Source organism: Ochotona princeps, chromosome 6 (genome assembly GCF_030435755.1).
Source record: "Ochotona princeps isolate mOchPri1 chromosome 6, mOchPri1.hap1, whole genome shotgun sequence".
Classification (NCBI taxonomy): Eukaryota; Metazoa; Chordata; class Mammalia; order Lagomorpha; family Ochotonidae; genus Ochotona; species Ochotona princeps.
This window is the reverse complement of record NC_080837.1, coordinates 22456332-22484327: the sequence shown is the minus strand read 5'-3', so window position 1 is coordinate 22484327 and position 27996 is coordinate 22456332. Positions and strand designations below refer to the sequence as shown.

General features: G+C 41.3%; 1 protein-coding gene across 4 annotated transcripts in view; it reads left to right on the top strand.

Annotated features, from left to right (window-relative positions):
* MINDY2 (MINDY lysine 48 deubiquitinase 2) overlaps positions 1 to 27996 on the top strand; it is a 90671-nt gene that overhangs the window by 14999 nt on the left and 47676 nt on the right. For all 4 annotated transcript variants that reach the window (XM_058665782.1, XM_004578043.2, XM_004578042.2 and 1 more), the window contains exons 2-4: positions 10357 to 10414; positions 22114 to 22178; positions 26190 to 26348. In XM_058665782.1, coding sequence (XP_058521765.1) covers positions 10357 to 10414; positions 22114 to 22178; positions 26190 to 26348 — 282 coding nt within the window. The remainder of the gene's footprint in view (positions 1 to 10356; positions 10415 to 22113; positions 22179 to 26189; positions 26349 to 27996) is intronic.

The following is a 27996-nucleotide window of genomic DNA, read 5'->3' as shown; positions in this document are numbered from 1 at the left end:
CCAAATGCATGCCCCAAGATTCTTTATGTTAAGCTGTTTTTTGTAAATATCAAGCCTAGAACTAAATAAGGATTAATATATTACATTCCGTAAAATATAAAGTTTAAGTTTAAAAATCAGAAGAACATGGGCCAAGTATTTAGCCTACAATTGAGAAGCTGGTTAAGGGGGAAGGCACTGTGGCATATTGGGGTAAGCCAACATCTGCTATGCTGTTATTTCATGTGGGCACTAGTTCAAGTCCCAGCTGCTCCACTTCTATCCAAATCCCTGCTCATGTGCTTGGGAAAGCAGTGGAAGTTGGCATAAGTGTTTTGGCCTCTACTATTCATGTGGGAGATCTTGAAGAAGTTCCTGGCTCCGGAGGCTTTGGCCTGGCCTAGCCCTGGCTGTTGCAGCATTTATTTATTTATTTATTTATTTATTTATTTATTTATTTTGGTGAGTTAGACATGCTGAGTTTCTTTCTTATTTTTTAAAATATATTTTATGTTTGATAATGGTTACCTAGTTGGTTAGGGTGGAAAGGGTTGAGGATTAGGGGAAGGTGGGTTAGACCATTGTTTCCACATTTTGTTTTTCTTCTTCCTGTGTCACGGAGAAGGGGCGATGAGGGTAAGCCACACCCAGCCTCCCAACCACCTCAGTACTCAGGGATGGGGAATGACCACTTTCTGTCATCCCAGGGTCCTCGATGTGGAATATACTCCCAGGTACTGTTGCAGCCATTTTACTAGTGAATACAAGATCTCTGTATCTGTGTGACTCTGACTTTCAGATAATTAATCTTTTTTAAAAAAGCAGCAGCTGCTTAAGATGTTATGTCCCCTCATTGTAGTACCTAGATTCAACACCTTAATCTGGCTCCTGGCTCTAGCTTCCTCTTAATGCAGACCTTCAGAAGCTCATTGATGGCTCAGGTGAATTTGGGTTCGTGCCACTCACATGGGAAACCTAGACTGAGTTCCTTACTCACTTGTCTTGACCTTATCGGGGCATTTGGGAGAGTGGACTAACAGGAGCTCACTCTCCCCTGTATATCTCTGCCTCGCAAATAAAACATAAAATTAATTTAAAAGAATGAAAAGTCACTGCCTACACACACATATACACACTAATCCATCATAAACTCAATCAAAACACATTATAAACTGGTAGAAATAGCTATTAGATTATATATATCTAAAAGATAATGTATTCATTTACAAAGAACCCTGACAACTTAAAATGAAGATGAGCAGCAGAATGGTAAAATGATCAAAAGGCCATTAACAGGAAATTCGAAGTTCAAACAGATATGTGTTCTGTCTTATCGTCATCTGCTAAAGAGACACCTGAAGATGATCCTGCTGCCCACAGAGGCTTGTCTTCTGCCTGCCTTGGGGATGTTGCTTTTATTCATAGATACCTCTTGTGGATTCTGACTTGGCTTTGTTTGCTCTGACTTGCAGGAGCGTTGTAATCACAAATTTCCTCTTTTTCTCTTTCCCAACAGCAAACACAAAGCCCTTTTGAGTTTTTCCAAGTGTGTTTATTACTTCTTTTTTTTTTGTAAAGATTTTTTATTTATTTTTATTACAAAGTCAGATATACAGAGAGGAGGAAAGACAGAGAGGAAGATCTTCCGTCCGATGATTCACTCCCCAAGTGAGAGCAACGACTAGTGCTATGCCAGTCCGAAGCCGGGAACCAGGAACCTCTTCCGGGTCTCCCACACGGGTGCAGGGTCCCAAATCTTTGGGCCGTCTTCGACTGCTTTCCTAGGCCACAAGCAGGGAGCTGGATGGGAAGTGGAGCTGCCGGGATTAGAGCTGGCTCCCATATGGGATCCCAGCAGTTGCAAGACGAGGGCTTTAGCTGCAAGGCTACTATGCTGGATGCTTCTCCTTTGCTCTGAATTTGAATTCCTGTAATGAAAAGTTTTTCCACTTCCCATCATACCTGTTGAGTCCCAAGTGAAGGACATCTGGACCCAGATGGTATTAGTGTTCAGGGTTTGAAAGGTAATATTAAGTACTCAGTTATTTCTGTGTCCAGATACTAAAGTACTTTACATTCATTGTATATAACATACATTTTATTGCAAAAGCAGATTCGATTTCTGGAGAGATGGAGAGACAAAGATCCTCCATTTGCTGGTTCACTCCCTAAATGGCTGCAGTAGTCGGAACTAAGCCACTCTGAAGCCAGGAGCCTGAAGTCTCCAGGTCCCAATGGCTGCAGGGTCCCAAGGCCTTGGACCATTATCCTTTCCCAGGCCACAAACAGGGAGCTGTATGAGAAGTGGAGCAGCTTGGAAATGAGCCAGCCCCCATATGGGATTCCGGCATTTGTAAGATGAGGATGTAGCGGTTGAGCCATCATTTTACTCCCTCCCCCCTCCACCCTGTAATTTTTAAATAAATCTTATTTATTTGCAAGAGTTATAGAGAGAGAGGGAGAGAAAGAGATCTGCATCTGTCGGTTCACCTCCCAAATGGCTGTAAGTGCTAGAGCTGCTGGTCTGAAGCCTGGAGTCAGGGCTTTTGCTTGGTCTCCCACGGGGGAGCAGAGACCCAAGTCCTTGGGCCATCTTACACTGCTTTCCCAGGCACATTAGCAGAAGACTGGATTGGAAGAGGAGCCTCTGAGACTCGAACCTGCAGCCTTATAGGATGCCAGTTCTGTAGATTGCTCTTTACCCATTTCCACATGATGCTGGCCTCTCGATTTCTTTATTGTGAAAAACGTATACTTAGAATTAGGCAGCTGAATGCAATTTAAATGATCCCAGTTTTGTTGGCGACATGCAGAGCATCATAATCCAGAGCCAGGCCCACGTGTGCCTCCTTTTCTCTGTCAGGTCTCATGAGGGGGTTGACTGACCACATCATTGTCACAGAGCTTCTTGACAACCTGTTTGATCTGAGGCTTGTCCGTGTTTGGGCTGCTGCTGCTGCGGGCATAACATCTTGAGTGCTGGAAGGCGGGTGATGTGCAGTCTTGTTCTAGTGGCTGTGAACACCTTTCAGCACCGCCTTCTTGACCTTCAGGGCCTTCACTTTAGCTTCGACTTTGGCTTTGGGAGGGACAAGAAATTCCTGCTTCATCTTTGGTGCCATCTTTGTGAAAAAGCTCTTTTAATTTTCTTAATCATATCCTGAATCCTTTTGCAGATGTCTTTCCATTTTCAAAAGCATAGAAACTGAATAGTGTAAAATTTTTTTTCTGTTTTTCTATTTGAAAGTCAGTTTCAGAAAGAAAGGGAGAGTCAGAGAGAGAGAGAGAGAGACCACATCATTCGTCAGCTGATTCATTTCCCACATTGCTGCAGCAGCCAGAGCTGGGCTAAGCTAGGCTGAAGCCAGATGTCAGGAGCTTCATCTGGGTCTCCCATGTGGGTGCAAGGGCCCAAGCACTTCAGCCATCCTCCATTGCTTTCCCAGGTGCATTAGCAGGGAGCTGATCAGAAGTGGAGCTCCCGGGGACCATATAGGAGGCTGGCATCATGCCTGCCAAGTCACAATGCCATCTCCTGGCATAAAATTTAAATAACTTATTCAAGGTAAGAATGATTGTCTCAAACTCCAGAACCAGAGCTTTCAGTTGAAATACTTGATAGAGAGTTAAGGGCGAAGATACCGCAAAGTCTGATATACAATAGATTGGAGGCAAAGCAATACACCTAGTGATAAAGGCAGAGAAAAAGAAATAGATTTCATGATTTCTGGGAGCAAATCCAGTAACTGCTATTCTTTGTACAGGATTGTTTTTAGACCCTGTGTTTTATCCCAGGTCTTCTGAAGTTTTTGGTAATTCTAATTGTAAAACCTTTCTTAAAGTCTGTGATGAATAAATTTGCCTTTTTCATCATAGTTTACTAAAATATGTTTTTGGACATTTTTTAATACTTAGTAATACTTTTAATACTTGATATCTTATTACTAAATCTTATTTAGTAAATCTCAATGTCACATTCTTCATTGCTCTAAAACAGTTCCAAGCAATTACACCTGCAGTTTCTGATGGTTTAAAATAGGTCTCAATGTAACTCTGAGGATGGAATCCAAATCAAAATAAAAATTGGTAGCAAAACTGTTTAAAATTAGACTTTTTAAGTTGCAGGTAATCTCAGGAAATTTTCCTATCTTGAAATATTGATGGTAAGTAGAAAGCCAAATTTATTTAAAACATCTGAATTTTAGTGTATATAATAATTAATTTTTGTGATATAATTGTAAGACATTAGAATATAAGGTATGGTATAACTAGCCTATAATATCTGTATTTTATACTGGAATCAGAATTAGAGGCATATTGGAAATACTCTTTTTTTTTTCTCCCATGGATGTTTATTCCTTTTTGTAGATGGACAATGAGAAAAGAAACACGCAAATCAATTATTTGTAAAAATTCACATAATTCATGTCCTTTGTTAATCAATATCCAATGTGGGATATTGATTTCTGTGTCTTACTAGCTTCCATATGATAACATATAGTTTTTGCCAAAATTTTTGGCTATGGAAATACTCTTAAGTTAGTGAATCCTTATTTTACAAAATAGGAGGAAAGCTACATCTTTAAAATTCTGTTAACAATAATATTTTCAAGAAAATGGCTACAATCTAAGTTTAAAAAATCATAAATGTTATATTCATACTGAGTATGCTATTAACTGTACATACATATACACACTGCATGTTCAACATCAGTGAAATTTGAGCTAAAAGAAATTGTATTATTTAGTTTGTGCATTTCACCATAAAAAGGCATAAATAGACTGCAGTAGAAGAATCAAGCAATTCATGTGCAAATTTAAAATGCTATTTTCTGAGTTCCAACTTGGCTTCCTGCTTGGATGTCAAATCTAAACATCATATTTCCAAAGTAGTCATTTTCTTCTACTCATTTTTGTTTGCCAAATTCCCATTTTTGGTGATTGTATGAATTCCAATTTTAAGAGTATCCTGAGCCTTAGAGTTAATTTTGAGTATTCTCTCCTCAATCATGTTATCACAAAGTCCCGTCAATTCCTGGTTTAAAATGTTTTTTTCAAAGATTTTTACATGATTTCACAAAATGGAAGTGTTTCTGTTTTTTTTTTTTTTTAAGATTTATTCATTTTTTATGGGAAAGCTAGATTTACAGAGAGGAGATACAGAAAGATTTCCCATCCGTGGGTTCACTCCTCACATGACTGCAGTGGCCAGAGCTGAGCGATCTGAAGCCAGGACCCAGAGCTGAGTTTCTTCTGGAACTCCCACATGGGTGCAGTGTCAATCCTCTACTGCTGTCCCAGACCACAGTCAGGGAACTGGATGGGCAGTGGAGCAGCCACGAGCCTGCACCCTTATAGGATGCTGGTGTTTGCAGGAGGCAGATTAACCAGTTGAGCCATCACACTGGACCCTGTTTCTGCTGTTGTAAATTTAGAAACCTGTAAATGGTGGCATAGTAGAAAAGATTTGGTGTCAGGTCTCAATTTGTATCTTAACTCTTAGTTTTGTGCAATTTAAATTTTTTTCCTTTTAAGTGCTACTCACTTATTTGAAAGACAAAACAAGCAAAGAGACAGGGACAAGAGAGATCACCTACTCTCTGGTCCACTCCTAAAATGCCCCCAACAGATAGGACTAGATCAGGTCAAAGTCAGAGGCCAGAAACTCCGGCTGGGTCTACTGCATCCATGGCAAGATGGCACACTTCCACCCAGGGTAAGAGTTAACAGGATGTTAGGATATAAGGCAAGGTTGAAATCCATCTAGGGACTTGAACACATATTTGATGCCAGTATTTTAGAATGGCTGACCCCAAGTTGACTCTTATGTTTATTACTATTTTTTTCAAGTTATCTTTATTTGTTTGAAAGGCAGAGCTACAGAGAAAGAGGGAAGGGCAGAGAGTGATCTTTCACCTGCTGGCTCACTCCCCAGGTGGCCGCAGTGGACAGAGCTGAGGACTAAGGCCAAGAGCAAGGAGCTTCATCTGGATATCCCATGTGGTTGGCAGAAGCCCAAGCACCGGGGCCATCTTCTCCTGTTTTTTTCCCAAGCTGTTAGAAGGGAAGCTGCACTGGAAGTGGAGCAACGGGACTTGAATTGGCACCATAGAAGCAGCTTTGCCCACCATGCCACAATGCCTCTCCCTCCAATTAACTTTTTGAAGCCTTAGTTTATGCTTTGAATGAAGATACAAGAGCCTATTTTATAGGATTTTCATAGATGAACATACTGATGGAGTGACAATAATAGATATTCAATACATTTAAAAATTTTTAGTTCCTTTTTGAGATGCTTTTTTTTAATCTGACAGCAAGAACCAGAATGGGTTGAAGGCCAGTTAAGAAAGGCCACTGTTCCTGCTAGGACAGGAGGTGAACTGAGTAGTGCTGGCCCATGAACCCACTGGTATGTGCGAAACCTGGCACCAGGAGGGGTTCTGATGGAGGAGCCTGGGCAACTCCTCTGACAGGACACAGACCCTACAAATAAGCGCAAGAAGCATGGAAGGAAACAGCCCAGAAGAGGTTATGGAAAGAGGTTATGGAAAGTGTCCCACTGGCATACATTTGGCATGCATTGGGGGCAGACCAGGCTGAATCAGTTCGTGTCACCCACTGGCAAATCCGAACACCAGAGCAGAGTGTGGGTCGAGCCAGGTTCAGTCACGACAAAAGCAGCACACAACACAGAATGCCAAGGTGAGGCTGCCTGTGCCAGATGTGACTGCAGCGCCCAACCAGCACACATGAGAATCAGGAAGGGAGGGGCAGAGCCGGCAGGGGAATAAGGGGTGGTTCCCTTGCTGGACAGCTGCTCCCACTGGAGAGCATGAGCTGGGGTAGGGACAGACCAGACTAGGCAGGGCTACGGCAGCTGTGCGCCTCATGTGGACCAGATCAGGAAAGAGCCAGGATGGGCGGACTATTCCTACTGGTCCAAACAAAACTAGAGTGGGTGAGAGTTGTTGGGGCTTACCCACAGCATCAGCTGGCACTGGGGGCTAATGCTGTCAGGTCTAACCACAGAACTACCTGGAGAGTGCATGGTCTGGGAGTGGGATAGACCTGGGAGGGAAATGGTGGGCTCCTCCTTCTTGGGTTACCACTCCCACGGAAGGGCACAAAGACTGGGATAGGGGCTGGGGTGGCTAGACAGAGAGGCACTCAACAACATCTGTGAGGGCTGGATAGTTGAGCTGGTTAGATAGAACTAAACTTCAATACCCACTGACATGTACGAGAGCCAAATGGGATGTGGGGCAGACTGGACTAGTGGGCTATAAATACTGGCAGACCAGGGTGGGGGCGGGCCTGGTGGGGGTTCTTGTGGTTCGCTCTGACTAGGCTGCAGCTCCCACTGGTTGATGTGAGGGCTGAGTATGTGATGGGTAGAACCAAGCTGGACTGCAACACCCACTGGTTCCAGTGGAAGTCGGGGCTGAAAACAGAACCAACCCAGCAATTGCAACCACCAGCTGATCGGAGTGATAGACTGTGCCGGGCCCTATACTTGCTGGTACAAATGGGAGTCTGGTCTGGGAACACCTCAAAGTTTCTTTGGGGATCCCCTGAGTTGGGATGGCGGACTCGGAGCCCTAGCCAAGAGCGGGTCGATCAACCACCTCAGCTATGTGTTGGCAGCGAAATACTGGGCAAATGGAGACTCTGTGATGGACTGTGTCAATCCGTGGATTCTTCAACGGCCTCATCGTGCCTGTAGTGGCGAGATTGGCAGCGATTCATAACTGGTGAACTATCAAAACCACTTGAGCAAGGATCTTGGAGCATGCCCCACATCAGGGACCTGGGGTGAGTGGGAGACTAGGTGGGGCTTCTCCCTCAATATTTCCTTTACCTCAGATACATGAAGGAAACAATGTGGAAATGGTGGTCTTACCCACTTTCCTATAGCCCTTGTACCTTTTTACCCTGATTGACAATGTAAAGATTGCCAAAAATATAATAAAAAAATTAATTTGAAAAAAAAATAAATGAAAAGCTATAAATCTCACATTAAAAACAAAAAGATGTTCTCTTGACAGAAAAGGAATAGGACCCAACAAAACCAAAGGCACATGCGAAGAGCATCCCAGTAAAATGACAACAGAAGACTGAATCAATGAACAACCCATTGCTAAAATGACAGGATCAAATTACCACCCATACATATTAACCCTGAGTGTAAATGGCTTAAGTTCAATCAAACGTCATAGATTAGTAGACTAGATTAAAAAACAAAACCCATTTATTTGTTGCCTATAGGAGACACATTTCACCAACAAAAATCAGCAGAGACTATATCTCATGGGTTTTGATTTTTTTGTTGTTGTTAGTTTCACCTCTTCAAAACTCTTTCTTCTGATTAAATTCTTCAGTGACTTGTACATCATACAGTAGCATCATTTTCTTCAAGAAGGTTTTTTATTTTCTTTTTCATTTCTTCAGCGACACATTGGTCATTCAGTAGCATGTTATTTAGCTTCATGGCATTAATTTCTTTTTTCCTCCTGTTGATTTTGTGGCTTTTCATTTAAGGGGATATATAGTAGCTCTGTAATGGAGACTGTTAAATCTAGTAACTGTGGGGAGTGGCCGACCACATGTGTATGTTAGGTGGTCACAAGATGGCGGCTGGCCGAGGGCCAGGAGGCGGGATTTGTCCCGCCAGTAGGCAAACAGGAAGTCACAGAGATAGGCTAATGCCACCCCCCTCCACCGCTGCTGCGATTGCTGGCCTATCAGATAACGCCCAGAGGACCCAAGGGGAGAAGTGATTGGTGGAGAACTGTATATAAGCAGTCTGTTTTCGGCAGTAAACCCTTTTGGTTCGCCTGCCCCTTTTCGTTCGTCTGATTGTGTGTGTATTTGTTTGGTGTGTGTGTGCCGGTTGCGGTGGCGGTTCCTGTTTTTTCCAGGCCCTTGAGATTCCTCGTCATTTTAGTGTTGCTGCAGGGCGGCGACAAGTAACATGTTATTTAACTTCATGGTATTGTAAATTTCTGTTTTCTTCCAATTGTTGATATTGTATTGTGGCTTTTCATTTAAGGGAATATATAGTAACTGTGAAATGGAGACTAACATATTCAGATGTGAGGATGCAGTGCAGTATGCATCTCTACTTCCAGACTAAAGATGGACTCCCAATGAAACTGTTTACTATATGACAGTAGGATGCTGGACTCTCTGCCATTGTCCATGTCCACAACAATGGACATATGACTGTGTATGACAAACTATAATAATGATATAGGGGAACTCCGTGTGAGGGGGAATTGAGGAGAGGAAAGGGGAAATCCTAGGGATCTATGGAACTGTATCATAAAATCATAATATTAATAAATGGAAGATTAAAGAAAGAAAATCTTTGTATGTAGAGGTTGTCCTTTCCTATTTCAGTTGTTTGAAGGGAGACATGACAGGCAGTTGCTCTGTGGAAATTGCAAGATTAAATCCTGAAATCACCTGTTTGTAACTGTCTGGTATTATAGAATATATATCCCAAACTTGTGTTAGTATATATATCCCAAATACTTATTAGTGCCTTGGTTTCTTTGCTTGACTTAGTTAACAGGGTGAATGTAATCATCAAAGGAGAGAATGAGCTACTTGTTTATGAAATTTCCTGGAAAAAAGCATTTCTGCAGTGAAACCTTCAGAATTAAGACAACATATTAGCCTTTTTTTTTTTTAGATTTATTTCTTTCTCCCATCCAAGTGCTAACCAACCAGGCGCAACCCTGCTTAGCTTCCAAGATCAGACGAGATCAGGCGCATTCAGGGTGGTATGGCCATAGACAGATTTCTTTCTTTCTTGAAAGGGAGAGTGGTCTGTGTCCATGTGGAATGTTGGTGTTGCAGACCCAGGCTTGATATGATACCAACCCCTTTACTTTTCCTTATGGTTTTATCATCTAAGTGTGGAGCCATTCCTGCTTTTAAATCTTATAATCAGGTGATATTTTCAGGTTATGATTCGTACGTCAGTGCTATATTCATTTTAGCCAATAACAAAGTGAGGCAAGTAGACAGAGAGACGTGGTACTGCACTGAATTCAAGTCTGTCTTCTGTGAAGCTGCTCTGTGGGTATCCTGTCACATGTTTGGTGCTTAATAATTACAAAGAGGGATAAAAGATACAGCATTTGGATAGATTCTTTAATGTCTCTATAAGATCTTATATCACCCTGAAAAGTTTGTGGTGATAGGGCTGACTTTGTTATATTCTATAAAGATTTTGTTGTAAAATTCCAATAAATGTGCAAATGTATACAAGGGTAGATACATAAACACATAAATACTTTTGCTTCTGACAATAGGAAACACTTTAGTCACCTAAAACTTTTGATTTTATAGAAATAATACTTTGTTTTTCAGGTGAAACTTCCACCGATGATGGAAATCATAACTGCTGAGCAGCTGATGGAATATTTAGGTTAGTGTCAAAAACTGGATGACTTTCTATCCCTTTGAAAATAAAAACTCCTCCTTTGAAACAAAAAATTTATTTACTTGTGTGATATACAGAGACAAAGAGAGAAAGAAATGGGTAAGACAGTTCCCATCCACTAGGTTCTTTCCCCAAATTCCTACAACAGCTGGGACTAGACTGGTATGAAATTAGGAGCCAGAAACAAACATCCACTTCTCCCCGGGGTAGTAGAGGGACCCACTTACTTGCACCATTCACTGCTGCCTGCTCATGGGGTCTACCTTAGAAGAAGGCTAAACTCAGGATCCTTAGCCAGGAAGTAAACCCAGGTTTGTACACAGGATCTACCCTGTGGCTTCCTGCGGGGTCCTGTGCCTATGTGGGAACCAAGTTCTCAAAGCTGTTGTGCTACTCAGGTTCATCTCTCTAGAGCATTTGTGTATAATCCCATTCACAAATTGAAATCAGTTTTAACAATTTATCAGTGTGTACAGTTTTGGAATTTAAAAAAAAAGATTTATATTTTTTGTTGGAAAGTCAGATATACAGAGAGGAGAGACAGGAAAATCTTCCGTCTGATGATTCACTCCCCAAGTGACAGCAATGACCAGAGCTGAGCTGATCCAAAGCCAGGAGCCCAAAGCCTCTTTCGGGTCTGCCACACAGGTGCAGGGTCCCAAGGCCTTGGGCCGTCCTTGACTGCTTTCCCAGGCCACAAGCAGGGAGCTGGATGGGAAGCGGGATTAGAACCGGTGCCACATGGGATCCTAGTGCATGCAAGGCGAGAACTTAGCCGCTAGGCTACCATGCCAGGCCCAGTTTTGGAATATTAAAATCTTGTTTCTGACAACTGATAAAATTCTGTAGTATTAATAGACTAGGTAACATCTAGAAAACAAGCACATTAATTCTAATAAATTCCAGAATGAAAGCTGATACAGAAACTCTGATGTTGTATTTAGCAGGTATTAAAAAATATTAGGTGGTTAGACTTAAGGATAAGTTAAGTATGAGTCATGGCCCTACAAAATATTATCAGTTTGCAGTGAAATAGGAACTTTACCAGGATGTAAAATAATTACATTAGCAGGAACACTGTTTAGTTCATTTGAAATTTTTTTCATAGCAAACTTTTTATGATAAAGGTAGTAGTATAGTGAAGTACATTCTTTCTCAAGGTTTTATCATAGCAGACCAATGATAGTTTATAGATACGTTGCATTGCCAGGTACTCTGTATCATTTATGGTTTGGCAAGGAAGAATTTATTTATTACAAATATACTATTAATATTATTTTACTTAATAAGAATAATTCATAATTTGAGGAGTTTTTTGTAAGATTTCTTTTGTTGATTTGTAAGGTAGAATGACAGAGAGAAAAATTTATTTGAGATTTATTTTTTTATTGGACAGGTAGATTTACAGAGAGAAGGAAAGACGGAGACAGAGGATCTTCCATCTGCTGGTTCACTCCCAAAGTGGCTGCAACAGCAGAGCTGAACCAATCTGAAGCCAGGAGTCCAGAATTCCAGCTAGGTCTCCCACATGGGTACAGTGATCCGTGGACTTGTGCCGTCCTCCACTACTTTCCCTGGCCATGAGCAAGGAGTGTGATGGCAAGTGGAGCATCTGGGAATAGAACCATTGCCTATATGGGTTCCTGGCGCATCCTGGTGGTGATTTAGCCAGTTGAACTATCACGCTAGCCCTAGAGAAATTGTTTGCAGTTTTTATAATCAGTATGTAGCAGTTGTATAGTTTTATTCATGTACACAAGTGTATAATATTCAGATGAGGCTAAACATATCTAGCTCTTCAAACATTTATTTCTGATGAAAACATTTAAAATCCTTTTAGCCTTAATTATAATTTATAGAACTTTTTTAAAAAATTACATTTTTACTTCAAAAACTCTTGAATTTCTTTGCCACTGCAGACCATTAGCTAACTGATTTTGTGTGTGTGTGTGTGTGTGTGTGTGTGCGCGCGATATAGATTGTCTTAGTAAGTAGGGTTACAGCTTTGGAGGACTCTTTTCCTTATGCAATTCATATTATATAATCCCCTATCAGTGGCTGGGAACCTCACATTTCCTACCTAGATTCACTGGCTGGAGACCAGCAACAGATCTATTTTAACCCTTTGAGTCTAACATGGTGACTGTCTTTTAAAAATTATCTATTAAAAAAAAAAAGCCTGCTATGGTAGCCTAGTGGCTGAAGTCCTCGCTTTACACACACCGGGGTCCCATATGGACATGGGTTCTAATTCAACAGCCCCGCTTCCCATCCAGCTCCCTACTTGTGGCCTGGGAAAGCAGTCAAGGACAGCCCAAAGCCTTGGGACCCTGCACCTGGGTGGAAACCCAGAAGAGGCTCCTGGTACCTGGTTTCGGATTGACGCAGCTTCAACTGTTGTGGCCGCTTGAGGACTGAATCATCGGATGGAAGATCTTTCTCTCTGTCTTTCCTCCTCTTCTGTATATCTGAGTTTCCAATTAAAAAAATAAAAATAAATCTTTAAAAAAATTATTTATTCATTCATTTAAGAGGCAGACAGAAAGATACACATGTAGACAGGAGAGAGCTCAAATGCCCATCATAGCTGGTAGGCTGAAGCAGGAAGCCATGCATTTGAACTAGGCCTTCTGCCAAGGTAGATCCCAGAAGGCAGTAGTAATGGCAAGTGGTTGAGTTTCTATCACCTACACAGTCAGCCTAGAATGTGTCCTTGGCCTAGCCCTAGCTGTCTTATCTATTTGGAGCTTTCTTTGTCTGTTTCTTTCTTTTCTAAATAATAAATAAATTTTAGAAAGAGATTTAAGGAGGTTTTGAATAGAAATGACGTACTCTGACTTCTCTAACTGTTGAGTTGAAAATACACTTTATAGGAGGTAAAGACAAAGCAAGGCAAAGTTAGAAAGTTAGAAAGCTGGCGAAGACTAAAGATTGACCAATGATTTCTCCATTAGGGGTTCACTTGGTAATATAAGGTAACTACTTTGGAAAATAGATGTGTGGTTTCTATTTTGTTTTTGTTGGAAGGACAGATTAGATCTATAGACAGAAGGAAATCCTTGATCTGCTGTTTCACTCCCCAAATAGCCTCAAAGGCCAGAGCTGAGCTGATGTAAGCTAGAAGCTTCTTCCGGGTCTGCCACACAAATGTAGGGTCTAAAGACTTTGGGCCATTCTCCACTGCTTTTTCAGGCCATGAGCAGAGAGCTGGATGGGAAATGGAGCATCTGGGACAAGAACCACGCCCATATGGGAACCCAGAGCTTTTAAAACCATTGGGCCATTGTGCTGGGTCTAGGTGTGTAGTTTTTTTTAAAAGTTAAATATAACATTAATCATGTTACCCTAAAATTTTGCTGTGAGGTATTTACCTAATGAAGTGAAAACATGTCTATATAAAAATTATATACAAATGTTAACATTATTCATAATAGGCAAGAAGTAGGCAAAAATCCAGATGTGTTAGATGAGCAGTAAATAAATGTGGTATATTCAGATAATGGAATATTATTCAACCACAAAAAGGAATAGCATAACCTAAATGAACTTTGAAAGCATTATGTTACATCAAAGACGCCAGAACACCAAAGGATGCTGTTACAGGAGTCCATGTATAGGAAACGTCCAGAGTAGGCAAGCTGACAGAGGCTGAAGATGCTTCGGTAGCTGCGTAGAGCTCACGATTGGCTGCTAATGTGTACAGGGCTTTCTTGGGAGATAAAAATATTCTAGAATTAGATGATAATTATTTCATAACTGATGAATAGAAAGACACCATGAATTTTGCAGTTTAAACAGATGAATTCTCTGGTGTGTAATTGCATCTCAGACCATATTAAAGAAAGAAAATCAGAGAAAAGGAATTGAAAAAGGTATTTTTTTTATTTTACTTTTAGTTTTTTATATTAAAGCAGATGTACAGAGTGAGCGTGAGACAGAGATCTTTTTTTTTCAAGATTTATTTATTTTTATTGGAAAGTCAGATATACAGAGAGGAGGAGAGAGAGAGAGAGGAAGATCTTCCATCCAATGATTCACTCCCCAAGCGGCCACAACGGCCAGTGCTGTACTGATCCAAAGCCAGGAGCCCAGAGCCTCTTCCGGGTCTCCCACGCGGGTGCAGGGTCCCAATGCATTGGGCCGTCCTTGACTGCTTTCCCAGGCCACAAGCAGGGAGCTGGATGGGAAGTGGAGCTGCCGGGATTAGAACCAGTGCCCATATGGGATCCCTGCACATTCAAGGTGAGGACTTTAGGCACCATGCCATGGCGTCGGGCACGAGACAGAGATTTTTAATGTTGTGCATTCACTCCCTAAATGACCGTGTTGGATCCAGGAGTCCAGAGCTCGATCTTAGTTACTCATATATCAAAGTTACTCGTGTAAGTGGTAGGTGCCCAAGTACTAGAGCCCTCATCTGCTGCCTCCTAGGGTGCCCATTAGCAGAAAGCTAGCTGGAAACAGGCAGTGTTTGAACTAGGCTTTCTGATCGGACATACAGGTAGCACAAGCAGAGGCTTAGCTTGCTACTGCACAACGTTGTTTCCTAGAAAATGTACTCTAGAACCATGAAAGAGTCAGTTTTAGGTAGTGCCTGTTGTTTGTCCATAGCAACAGAAGGAATAAGGGAAGAATGTATTGAAAATGAATGCCAGTGGATGGGCAGTAGTTGTAGCTTATAGAAGAGCTCTGAATACACTGTTGGTGGTGGTGCATTAGGGAGTTAAGTCATCAGTTGGGAGTAGAGATGGAGAATGAGTTGTTGCAGATAAGAGGGAAGATACAAAATGATAGTTTAGAAGAGTGGGACCACCTTTATAAATAAAATCATTGTTAAAAAGAGCGATAAAATGATAGATTGGGAAGATGTGGTGTAATTGCCTAATATTACCTTTGACCTTGGTGAGACCAGACAGCATGGTAGTAGGATTTCTTTAGTCACATATATCTACATGAGTCTAGAGTCCAGGCCTGAATAGTGGGACAACAGTATTTAACTGACATTGGTTTTTTGCCTGATGAATTTGTTGAAGAGCGAGTCGGGTACTGAAAGTGTGTGTGGTGAATTAGGATGGGCCATAGAATTTAAGCTGCATACAGAGGAAATGAGGACATAAGTACGCAGAAGGAAAAGTTAATGGGAAGATGAATTATAGGGGCTGATTTTTTTTTATAAGGATGAAGAGTTTTTGGAGATTGGCAATGTAAAGCCATATTACCTTGGAGGATGAGTTTTTGACATAGGTAGATTGTAAGACTTTTGTTGGAGAAGAAAGAAGTTAAGAAACACAGGCGAGGGCATTGGGAAGGCATTTCAGTAAATATTCAAATGACCAAAAGCATGACAGGATTTGTATTGGAAAGAGATAATGAATTAGGAATAAGGATATTAAACTGAAAGGTTATTACAACAGGGAGAATAGATGCATAGTATTGGCACAAATTTTAAAACTAAGAAGTTTTAGGAGGAAAAGGGGGGCAGGGGAGAAATGGCAGTAAAGAGCAAGTAGATTCTTATTCTGTCTGCATGCCAGGTGATTTAAAAAAAAAAACGAGAAAAGAGCTGTCACATGACAGGGCTGTAGGGTCACCAAGGCAGAGCCAAAGTGTGTTTAAGAAGTGAGGGGCTGGGGCCTAGTGTGGTAGCCTAGTGGCTAAACTCCTCACCTTGCATCTGCAGGGAGTACATATGGGTGCAGGTTCATGTCCCAGCTGCTCTATTTCCTATCCGGCTCCCTGCTTATGGCCTGGGAAAGCAGTGGAGGACGGTACAAGGTTTTGGGATCTTGCACTCGCATAGGAGACCTAGAAGACGCTCCTGGCTTTGGATCAGATCAGCTCTGGCCATTGCCACTTGGGGAGTGAACCAGCAGAAGCATCTTTCTCTCTTTCCTTCTCTCTATAGATCTTCCTTTCAAATACATAAATAAATGAATAAAATAAAGAAAGTGAAAGGAACATTCAGAGAAGTTGAAAGTCTAGAAGATTTTGCTGATGATAGACCATGAGTTCAAGTACACAGAGATTTTTAACACAAGAGAGTAAGACTTATGAATATAATAATGGTCATTTTGTCCAGAGGTGATTGCATCTCTTCCAGATGTTCTTGTGGGACAACTAAATACTACAAAATCTTCTCTTCCATTTTTTTGTCCTAATGTATCAGTTTTTGTTTCTTGACTTCTTTCTGTTTGAGATATCCCATTACTACCGAGGTCTTAGGGATTCCTTGTTTCATATTCTTTCCCATCTCTATATTCTGATATTTCATGACCAGACTTCCTAAAGACTGTAATTCTCCTAACCTTCCAGGTGGTGTACATATCAGTGTGCTCTTCCTAGGTTAATGATTTCATGCCTTATTCCTCTACTGATCTGTACATTCACCAGCACAACATTTAGGGTTTTCCAGAATCCAGTAAGCTTGTTTCATTTGGCCATAGTTTCCAGCACTTTGTAATATAAATCTTATGTATACATTTTTTAAGATTTATTTATTTATACTTTCAATTGGAAAGGCAGATTACAGAGAGGAGATAGAAAGATGGTACATCCACCGGTTACTCCCCAAGTGGCCACAATGGCTGGCTAAGCCAATCTGGACCAGGAGCTTCTGCGTCTTTCGTGCGAGTGCAGGGTCCTAAGGCTTTGGGCCCTCTGCTACTGCTGTCTTCCCAGGCCATAAACAGGGAACTGGATGGGAAGTGGAGCAGCTTGGACAAGAACCAATGTCCATATGGGATCCTGGCACATGCAAGTAGAGGATTTAACCACTGAGCCATCACACCAGGCCCAAATCTTTTTTTTTTTTTTTTTTTAAGATTTATTTATTTTTATTTGAAAGTCAGATATATAGAGAGAAGGAGAGGCAGAGAGGAAGACCTTCCGTGCAATGGGTTCACTCCCAAAGCAGCCACAACGGTTGAAGCTGATCCAATCCGAAGCCAGGAGTCAAGAGCTGTTCCAAGTTTCCCATGTGGGTGCAGGGTCCCAAAGCTTTGGGCCGTCCTTGACTGCATTCCCAACCGCAAGCTGGATGGGAAGCAGGGCTGCTGGGATTAGAACTTGCCAGGCCCAAATCTTATGTATATATTTTCTTATAATCTGTCCCTATGAATTATGACATAATTTATTTTTAAGATTTGTTTTTGATAGGCAGATTTTTCAGAGAAAGAATGAGAGACAGAGAGGTCTTCTATCTGCTAGTTCACTCCTCAGATGGCTGCAATGGCTCGAGCTGAGCTGATCTGCTCCAAGCTTGAGAACCTAGGCCATCCTCTGCTGCTTTACCAAGCTATAAGCAGAGAGCTACACCAGAAGTGGAATAGCCGAGACACAAATTGGAACTCCTGTGGGAGGCCAACACTGGAAAGGAGAGGTTTAACTTGCTATACCACAATGATCTTGTATTTCCTTCTCTATCTCTTTTCTCTTCAAAGAGTGCTTTTCTTCCAACTACCTTTTCATGTTTTGCCTATTTTTCTGTATCCAATTTAGATCTACCTCATATTCTAAGCTCTACGTAGTATATCAATATGTAAGTATTTCTAAGCTCTACAGAGTGTAGCAATGTCTTTTCAGAATGTACTAAATGTGACTTAGTACATTTGACAATGTCCTATACAACTATCTTTATTTTTAATATGCTTTTATTCCAGTGAAATTATTGATAAGAGCATCATTCATGTCTGAATATTTTTTTAAATGCTGTATTTATTACTATTTAAGAGGCAAAGTTACAGAGAAGATAAGACAAGAAAGATCTTCCATCTGCTGGTTGACTCCCCAAATGGCTGCAATAACTGGAACTGAGCCTATTAAAAGCCATGAGCCAGGAGTCTCCTCCAGGTCTCCCACATGGGTGCAGGTCCGCATACACTTGGGCCATCCTCCACTGCTTCCCAGATGCATTCTCAGTGAGCTCAAGTCAAACCAGTGCTCATAGGGGATGCCAGCACAAAAGGTGCTTTACGTGCCATGGCTTGACCCTGGCCTCCCTAATATTTATTTTAAACCGTTGCTAAACACACAGACTCTAAATGTCCAGATTAGTGATCTAATGGATAAAATTGCCACCTGCAATGCTGGATTTCCATATGGGCATTTGTTTGAATTGCAACTGCTCTGTTTCTGTTTCTAATCCAGCTTCCTGCAACTGGCTTGGAAAAAAATCAGTGGAGTATTTGGACTGCTGCTACCTGTGTGGTAGATCTAAATGAAGCTGTTGGCCTCCAACTTTGGCTTGGCTCAGCTCAGCCATGGCTGTTGCAGTCATCTGGGGAGTGAACCAATGCATAGAGGATTTCTTTGTCTCCATGTCTGTCTGTAACTTTGAAATTGATCTTTGAAAGAAAGTTGCTTTATAAAAGGTGTTTTGTGTTTGCTTGTTTTGCTTGTTTCTTGTTTCTGAAAGGCAGTTATAGAGAGAGAGAGAGAAAGAAATATTTTCCACCTGCTAGCTCACTCCCTGAATGACTACAGTGGCCAGTGCTGAGCTGTTGAAGACAGGAACCAGGCAGGAACTACTTCTGGGTCTCTCATAGGGCTTGTGCCATCCTTGAATACTTTTCCAGGCCATATGCAGGGAGCTGAATCGGAAGTGGAGCAGCTGGTACTTGAACTGATGCTCATATTGGATGTCAGTGCAGCAGGTGGAAGCTTAGCCTACCATGCATGGCACCAGCCCCAGAAAGATGCTTTTTTTCTTAAGATTTATTTATTTTTATTGGAAAGTCAGATATACAGAGAGGAGAGGAGAGACAGACAGGAAGTTCTGTCCGATGATTCACTCTCAAGCGGCCACAGTGGCTGGAGCTGTGCCAATCCAGAGCCCGAATCCTGGAGCCTCTTCTGTGTCTCTCACATGGGTGCAGGATCCTAAGGCCTTGGGCCATCCTCAATTGCTTTCCCAGGTCACAACAGGGAGCTGGATGGGAAGCAGGGCTGCTGGGATTAGAACTGGTGCCCAGGGGATCCTGGCACATGCAAGGTGAGGACTTTAGCCGCAAAGTTATTGCGCTGGGCCCAGAGAGCTACTTTTTTAATGGAACCAGTCTTACCATCTAATTACAAAGATTGATAACACAAGCAGAATATCACTCAACATTATTATTTTTTTCTTTTTATGAATATGTATTTGTTTATTAGAGTAACAGTTACAGAGAAAAATAGAGATATCTTCCAGTCATTGGTTTGCTCCCCAACTGGCCAAAATGGCCAGAGCTGGGCTGGTCGGGAGCCAGGAATGAGAAGTTACTTTGGGTTTCCCATGTGGATACAGAGCCTCAAGCATTTCAGCCATCTTTCCCTACTTTCCTGGGCATGTTACCAGGGAGCTGGATAGGAAGTGGAGCAACCAGGATGTGACCAGTGTCCAGAGTGGAATGCCGGCCACTGCAAGTAGTGCCTTTTCTTGCTTCATTGAAGCACTGGCCTGTGTTTTATTTCAAAGTCAGAGTAATAGAGGTTTTTTTCCGCTTGCTGGTTTACTCTTCAGATCTCCACAGCAGCCTGTGTTGAAGCCAGGAGGCAGGCTTCAGGATCCAGATGCCCTATAGGAGCAACAGCCCATGCACTTGGGCCATCATCCACTGCCTTTGCAGTACTGTCAGCAGGAAACGGGGCCAGAGGTGGAAGAACCAAGACTCCAGTTGTCACATGAATATGGATGCGAGTGTTGCAGGCAGTGATTTATCTTGCTTTGGCACAACACCAGCCCTCGTAGGAATTTTTCCTATCAGATTGAGATTTCTAATAGAATACTTCATGGAGTTTTCCGTCTTTTTTGAATTAGAAAGTCATGCCCAACATTGTGGTAATAGTAGTTAGGCATCCCATTTCAGTCTCCCAGATACTTTGCTTTGATTTCAGCTCCCTGATAATATGCTTGAGAATTCAGAAAATGACCCAACTACCTGGGTCCCTGCCACCCATGTTGGAGACACAGATGGATTTTTGGGTTCCTGGCTTTGGCCTTCCCATCCCCTGCATTTGTGGCCATTTGGGAAGGGAACCAGTAGGTGGAAGAGCTCCTTCTCTTTTTCTTTGTCACTTCACCCTTTAAATATTTGTTTTAAAAGGTTATATGAGCGGACCCGGCACAGTGGCCTGGTGGCTAAAGTCCTCGCCTTGCACATTCCAGGACCCCATATGGGTGGCAGTTCATGTCCTGGCGCCCTGCTTCTTCCAGGACTCCCACATTGGTTCAAGGTCCCAATCATTTGAACCATCCTGTACTACTTTCCCAGGCATATTAATAGGGAGTTAGATTGGAAGTGGAGCAACCCAGTACTTGAACCAGTGCCCTTTTGTGATGCCGGCACTGCATGACCTATTATAAACCACAGCACTGGTTCCATAATTTTTTTAAAAAAAGATTTCATTTTTAAAATTTATTTGCAAGACAGAGCTACAGAGAGGACAGGGACAGAGGTGGAGTGGAGTAGGGAGAAGTAGAGACAGAAGTTATCTTCCAAATGGTATGTCATTCCTCAGATGACTACATTGGCTAGGGCTGGGCCACGCTAAAGAGCCAGAGCTGCTTCTGTATTTCCCGTGTTGGTGACAGAGGCCCAGGCATTGGGAAATTTTGTTTTGCTTTCCCAGGCACATTAAAATGAATCTGAGTTGGAAGTAGAGCAGCTGGAACTTGGACTGGCCCTCATGTGAAATGCTGGGATTGCAGGTGGCGCCTTACTCAGCTGTACTAAAACTGTGTTAATTGTTCTGATTGAAAAAGAACTTTTGTAGTGTAATTTTTAAAAAAGATAAGAGATGGGCCCAGCGGCGTGGCCTAGCGGCTAAAGTCCTCGCCTTGAAAGCCCCGGGATCCCATATGGGCGCTGGTTCTAATCCCGGCAGCTCCACTTCCCATCCAGCTCCCTGCTTGTGGCCTGGGAAAGCAGTCGAGGACGGCCCAATGCATTGGGACCCTGCACCCGCGTGGGAGACCCGGAAGGGGTTCCAGGTTCCCAGCTTCGGATCTGCGCGCACCGGCCCGTTGCGGCTCACTTGGGGAGTGAATCATCGGACGGAAGATCTTCCTCTCTGTCTCTCCTCCTCTCTGTATATCTGGCTGTAATAAAATGAATAAATCTTTAAAAAAAAAAAAGATAAGAGATACCAGCATAAACCAAGTAATTCAATGAATGTATATTTACAGTTAATATTTGATTTAAAGGGCAATGTGTATATATTGAAAGTCTTGCTTATATTAAAATCTACTCTTTTTTTAAGGTACCACATATGTGAATAGGATTTACCCATGTTACAAAGGTGTTCTCAAATAATCACTTTCATAAATACAAAACAATTTTGTTTACCTTCAGCATTAGAAACTGAAATTAGAAATTGTAATATCCATTGTTGATGAGGTAATGGGAAACATTGTTACTAGTTATAAAATGTGGGTCAACATTCGGAAATTCTGTATACAGTATTATGGAGGGTACTCAAACAGATTATATAATGGAAAATAAAAGAAATTTTACAGGCACTTTAAAGCATATACATTGAAAAACCATGTTAAAGGATAGTTAGTATTGATTTTGGGTATAGTTGAGGGAATCAATTTTAAATGTCACCTATTGCTGCAGTGTTTAGTAATTGTTCATTAAAATCTATTACTGTTGTAATTAGAAAAAGTAATACTTCAAAAAGCCATTTTACAAATTATTTTTTTACAGGAGATTACATGCTTGACGCAAAGCCAAAAGAAATTTCAGAAATTCAACGTTTAAATTATGAACAGGTAATACATATAGTTTTTGCTACATGTTAAGATATATTATTTTGTGTAATGGATATATACTATGATCTTAATTAATGGTTGGGTAACTTTTCTGTAAGAGACCAGTAAGTATTTTAGCTTTTTTAGGCTTCATATGGTCAGTCTCTATTGCATATTCTTTGTTTTCTTTTTTCAACTCTTTAAGATATAAAAACCATCTTTATTACAAAGCTAGATTTGGCCTATAGGCCACACTTATCAGATCCCTTTTTTTCCTAAAGGGTCAGCTATTCTTATTGGAAAGGCAGATTATCAAGACAGGGAGAGACAAGACAAACATCTTCTGTCCACTGGTTCACTCCCCAAGTGACACTAACAGAGCTGAGCTGAAACTGATCCAAAGCCAGGAGCTTCTTCTGAGTCTCCCATGCAGGTGCAGGGTACCAAGGCTTTAGGCTGTCCTCTACTGCTTTCCAAGGCCACGAGTAAGGAGCTGGATGGGAAGATGAGCCACCAGAATATAAATCAGTGTCTATGGAATCCCTGAGCCTGCAATGTGAGGACCTAGCCACTAAGCCACTACGACAGGCCCAGATCCTTTTTTTTATGAATGTTTATGCTAAATAGAATAACCTATAGGCATCTTTACAAAATGATAGCCTAGAATTTTCTTGAAAAAAAAATTCACATAAAATTGCATTATTATTGTTTTATCCTTTCTCATTTTATTTATCTTGTATAATTAAGTTGTGTTCAGAGGTAAATGGACGAAAGGATTTCCAGTATATGCCATTAGGACAAATTATTTCATTTGCTTGTGTCAATATGCCCACATTTTTTTTGGCTTGTTCTTTAGCGGTCCTGTTCTAAATTATAGGAAAGGCTTTTAGGATCAAAAGTATTGGAACTAGAAGGAAGTAAGCAAAACTTCATTTTCCTCCCCTGTTCTTTACTGGCAAGAAGCAATCAAGACATGAACTTGCACCCTTAGGGAATGCCAGTGCTACAAACAGTTGCTTAACTCCCTGTGTCACAGCACCAGGTAGCACTTGATCTGACTCTTAAAAATGATTGAAAGTAATGTTTTGTTTTATGGTTATAACAAATGATGTCTAACAACTGCTTGCATTTCTGATAACTTGGCAGGCAATAAAAGTATACTGCTTTTAAAATAAGCACTAAAACTATAAGGTGTAATTATTTATATTCCCTTTAGTTTTGAGTCTAGTGTATACCAAGCTAATGTGACGGAGTGTAAGCTTGTGTCAATGTAAGGTTTTATGTGTGTGATGTATAATTTTACATGAACAGAACCTGTTTGAGGCTAAATTTTAGATTCAGTGCAGATCTATGAATTTGCTATGATTAAAACTTCTTTACTAGAAGTTGTGATGTAGTATATACTTGTATTTTTTTCTGGTTTTACTTCATGTTATAATCCAACAGAAAAATATGAGAGATGTGTGTGTGTGTGTATTCATAATCTAATTTAAAATGTGTATTTAAAACAAATTTTAAATATGTGTTAAAATAGTTAAAAATATATTTTATACATCAACTATTTATGTTAGCATCTTTGGGAAGATTTCTAAGAATTTTTTAAAAGATTTATTTATTTTCATTGGAAAGGCAGATTTACAGAAATAAGGAGAGAGAAAAAGAAAAGATCTTCCTAGCCTGGCGCTATAGCATATCAGCCTAAGTCCTTGCCTTGAATGTGCCGGGATCCCATATGGTCACCGGTTCAAATCCTAGCCGACCTGCTTCCCATCCAGCTCCCTGCCTGTGGCCTGGGAAAACAGTCGATGACGGCCCAAAGCTTTGGGACCCTGCCCCGAGTGGGAGACCCAGAAGCGGCTCCTGGCTCCTGGCTTTGGATCGGCTCAGCTCCAGTCGTTGTAGTCACTTGGGGAGTGAACCATCAGACGGAAGATCTTCCTCTCTCTCTCCTCCTCTCTGTCTACCTGCCTTTCCAATAAAAATAAAAAATAAATCTTTCAAAAAAAAAAAAAAGATCTTCGATTCACTGGTTCATTTCCTAAGTGGCCACAATAGCCAAAACTGAGCTGATCTGAAGACAGGAGATTCTTCTGGGTCTCCTATGCAGATTCAAGTTCCAAAGCATTCTGCCATCCTCTGCTGCTTTCCCAGGCCACAAGCAGGGAGCTGGAAAGGAAGTAGAGCAGCTGACATAAACTGGCACCTATATGGAATCCTGGTAGATTCAAGGCGAGGCTTTAGCCACTATGCTACCGTGCCTGGTTCAGTATTTGTAATTTTGTGACTGGCTTATTTCACTCAGTGTAATATACTCCAGGTTCATCTATATTGTAGCAAGTGACAGAATTTACTTCTGTGTCAAAGCTGAGTGCACCACATTTATCAAATCATTTGTGGACAGGTGGGTGCTTCCACTTATTGAACATTGTAATGGTGAGCTGAACATGGGTCTACAAATATGTTTTTGAGATCCTTCTTTCAGTCGTTTTGGGTCTATACCTAGAAGTGAGAGGATCCTTTTTGACTTGACAAGCTTTTTATTTTTCATTTCCCATTCTTTTTTTAAAAAAAATGTTTATTTGAAAGGTGATCACAAATACATATGGGGCATGTGTGGCGGTGGAGTGGGTTGGGAGGGAAAAGGAGGGAGAGGGGAATGTTTGTAACTTCCATTCTGTGTCCACAGGAAGCAATAAATCACCCCTCTATGTTGCCAGTTCTCATATAGTCTTGAGAAGGGGAGTGATTTCATGATACCAATTCAGGTCCCCAGTGAGGGCAAGTCCCTTGGAGAGGAGGCATCTGATGGATAGATAGGCAAACTGTGATTTACAAAAACCAGAGAAGTGTGGCTTCCATCTCAGGACCCTAAGCTAGCTCAGAGATTTCTGACCCTTAATCTAAGGTTGCTGAAAGGTGCACATTGATAACATCGATAACATGTTGTAGGCACTTCCTGCTGATTAGAGGTTTAAGGCTTGCCTATTCAGAACTCTTTATATTTCATTTAATGGATCCTTCTCATAAATCAGAAACATTCTATGTCCTGTGCATGTTCATCATTACTCTCAGATGTTGGCTTCTTTGCACACAAGTTAGCAACACAGGTTTTATTTATTTTATTTATTTATTTTTTTGTGCAACATGTGTGCTGAGGCCAGGCCACATATCCACGGTTTCTGGTCCCTGAGGTCAGAGATGTTGACCTGTTTGAGGATAACATGAGCTGAAAGGATGGGCAGCCTGCTGAGTCCAGAAGCTATCAGTGAGCCTCCCCCAACAGTGGGTGCTACAGCTTAACCCAAGGAGGTCCCCTGCCCAGATCTGCCCGGAGCCGGGACTCTCATGTGCACCATTGGGTACATGGGCTCGGCCTACAGAGGCCTTCTAGGCCCATCTACCTAGGCAGCCCCAAGCCCTGGCTCTCCGACATTCTGGCTCTTCCTCCCTTTGTCTAAAAATAAATAAAAAACTTAAAAAGGGCCAGAGTTGTGGCACAGGGGGTAATTCACTGCCTGCAACACCAGAATCTCATGAACACTGGTTCAAGTCCTAGCTGCTGTACTTCTGACCTAGCTCCCTACTAATGCTCTTGGGAAGGTGGGAGAACATGGCCCAAGAGTGTAGGTTTCTGCCACTCATGTGGGAGAGCCAAGTGGAGTTCCTGCCTTCTGGACTTGGCCTGACCTGACTCCAGCCATTGTAGCTGTTTGGGAAATAAGCCAGAGAATGCAGAATCTCTCTGTGTCTCCCTCTCTCTGTAATTCTGCCTTTCAAATAAATAAATAAATCTTAAAAAAAAAACATATTCTTGAACTTTCTGAGGTTCCTTTATATTTTTGGAATGCATAGTAATGCCTGATATGTAATATTTTTTTAATAATAGGTTAATACTTAATAATGAATCTGTTAGAGGTTTATTTATAAATTGGATAAAATAGAATATTAAAAATCAGTGTGTTTGTACTCAAATATCTTTTTTGTTTGTGTTTGGATTATCCTGACTTATACCTTTCCTTTTTGTATTTTCAGAATATGAGTGATGCTATGGCAGTTTTGCACAAACTACAGACAGGCCTAGATGTAAATGTACGATTTACTGGTGTTCGAGTATTTGAATATACACCGGAATGCATAGTATTTGATCTTCTTGATATTCCTTTGTACCATGGGTGGTTAGTAGATCCTCAGGTAAGTAGAAGAATTTAAATTATATAAATTCAAATGTAGCAAAAACTTATATTAATTTGTCAGATTAGTCTAAATTTATGTATTTTAAATTTATTTTTACTTGGAAGAGTCAAAGAGAGAGAGAGAGACACACAGAGAAAGAGAGACATCCACTAGTTCACTCTCCAAATGGCCACAATAACTGGAACTGGGCCAGCCTGAAATTGGGAGCCAGGGATTTCTTCCAGGTCTCCCATGCAAATGCAGAGGCCCAAGGAGTTGGCCATTTTCTCTGCCCTCTCAGGCTATTCCAGGGAGCTCGATCTGATTTGGAGCATCTGGGACTCAAACCAGTGTCAGTATAGGATGCCAGCAGCACAAGAGGAGGATTAGCTTGCTATGTCATTGCACCAGACCCTTCATGTATGTACCTTGATATTTATATGTGTGTACTTTTATCCAGAATTATCCAAATTATTAGCTTAAGGGCACTGTTCTCCACACTGCCAAGTTTGCCAAATACTTCTGACCCCAACTTCAGAGTCAGTTGAAATCCAGCAAAGACCATCCTCATTTCTCACACAAACTTTTGGGTCAGAGGTTTCCCAAAACTACCCTCAAGTTTAGTTATTTGCTTCAAAGAGTCACAGAATCTACTGGAATCTAGTATTGTCGCCATTATAGTTCATTATTCTGAAAAAAAAAAACAAAATGTGGTTAAAATAGCCAAGGAAAGAGATGGCACGGGCTACTCTACTTAGGATGTCCCCAGTGTGAGGTTGCCTTTGTCCTTGAGACTTGTTGGAATTGATGTGTGACAGTTAAGCCTGGAAGGTTGCCAGTCTTGAAAGCACACCCAACCGTTAGTGTTCAGACGTTTTTTTCTTTGTAGGAATGATTGGGTAGTTGACTGTTTGTCAATGTGGTTGAAATCAGTCTCTACCTTCCCCTCTCAAGAGGCTGGGCTCACCTTATTAGTGTGAACTATCGATATGGTCCGCAGGGCCCATTTTGAATTACCAAGTCCTATTCCTAGGGGAATGCCAAGTGTTTAGAGGTTGTGTCCCAAGAGTTGGGACAAACACCAGACCTGTTTGTGGACAACCACATAATCATTTCTGTTTATTTTTTGAGAAGATATTTTGTATAACTCCACATTTATAAGGAGAGGGAGTAGTCAGCAGATTTTGGCAAGACCAGTGAATTACCAAACCATGGAGTTACGGGCCAGGAGCTGTGGTCTTCAGTAGAAGAATGCAGTCACTGCCAAGTTGTGGCGCAACAGAATCAGAGTGAAGAGGAAGTACTCAGACTTCACTCTCTGATTCTCTCCCATTGACAAAACCCATCTGAAAAGTAGAAAATAATAGTTCCTGTTGCTGCAGAGGTCAGCCTCTTGAGTTCAGTAGAAAGTGGGTCTGAAAGGGCAACAGGAGGCAACACTTTCCTTATCATGTGCCGATCTCATGTAGGCTAGAGTCTTCTCTGATCCATTGATCTGTCTTATGTCTACTCCTATACTATTTTAATATTATTGTAGCTATTTACATGGTTTTTCAAGTTATAAAGTAGTAACAATTTTAAAATGTTAGTTGTGAACTGTAAAAGAAATTAAACCAGCTAATGATCCTCAAATTTATATTGTTTTATGATGTGTTGAAGATTTGCC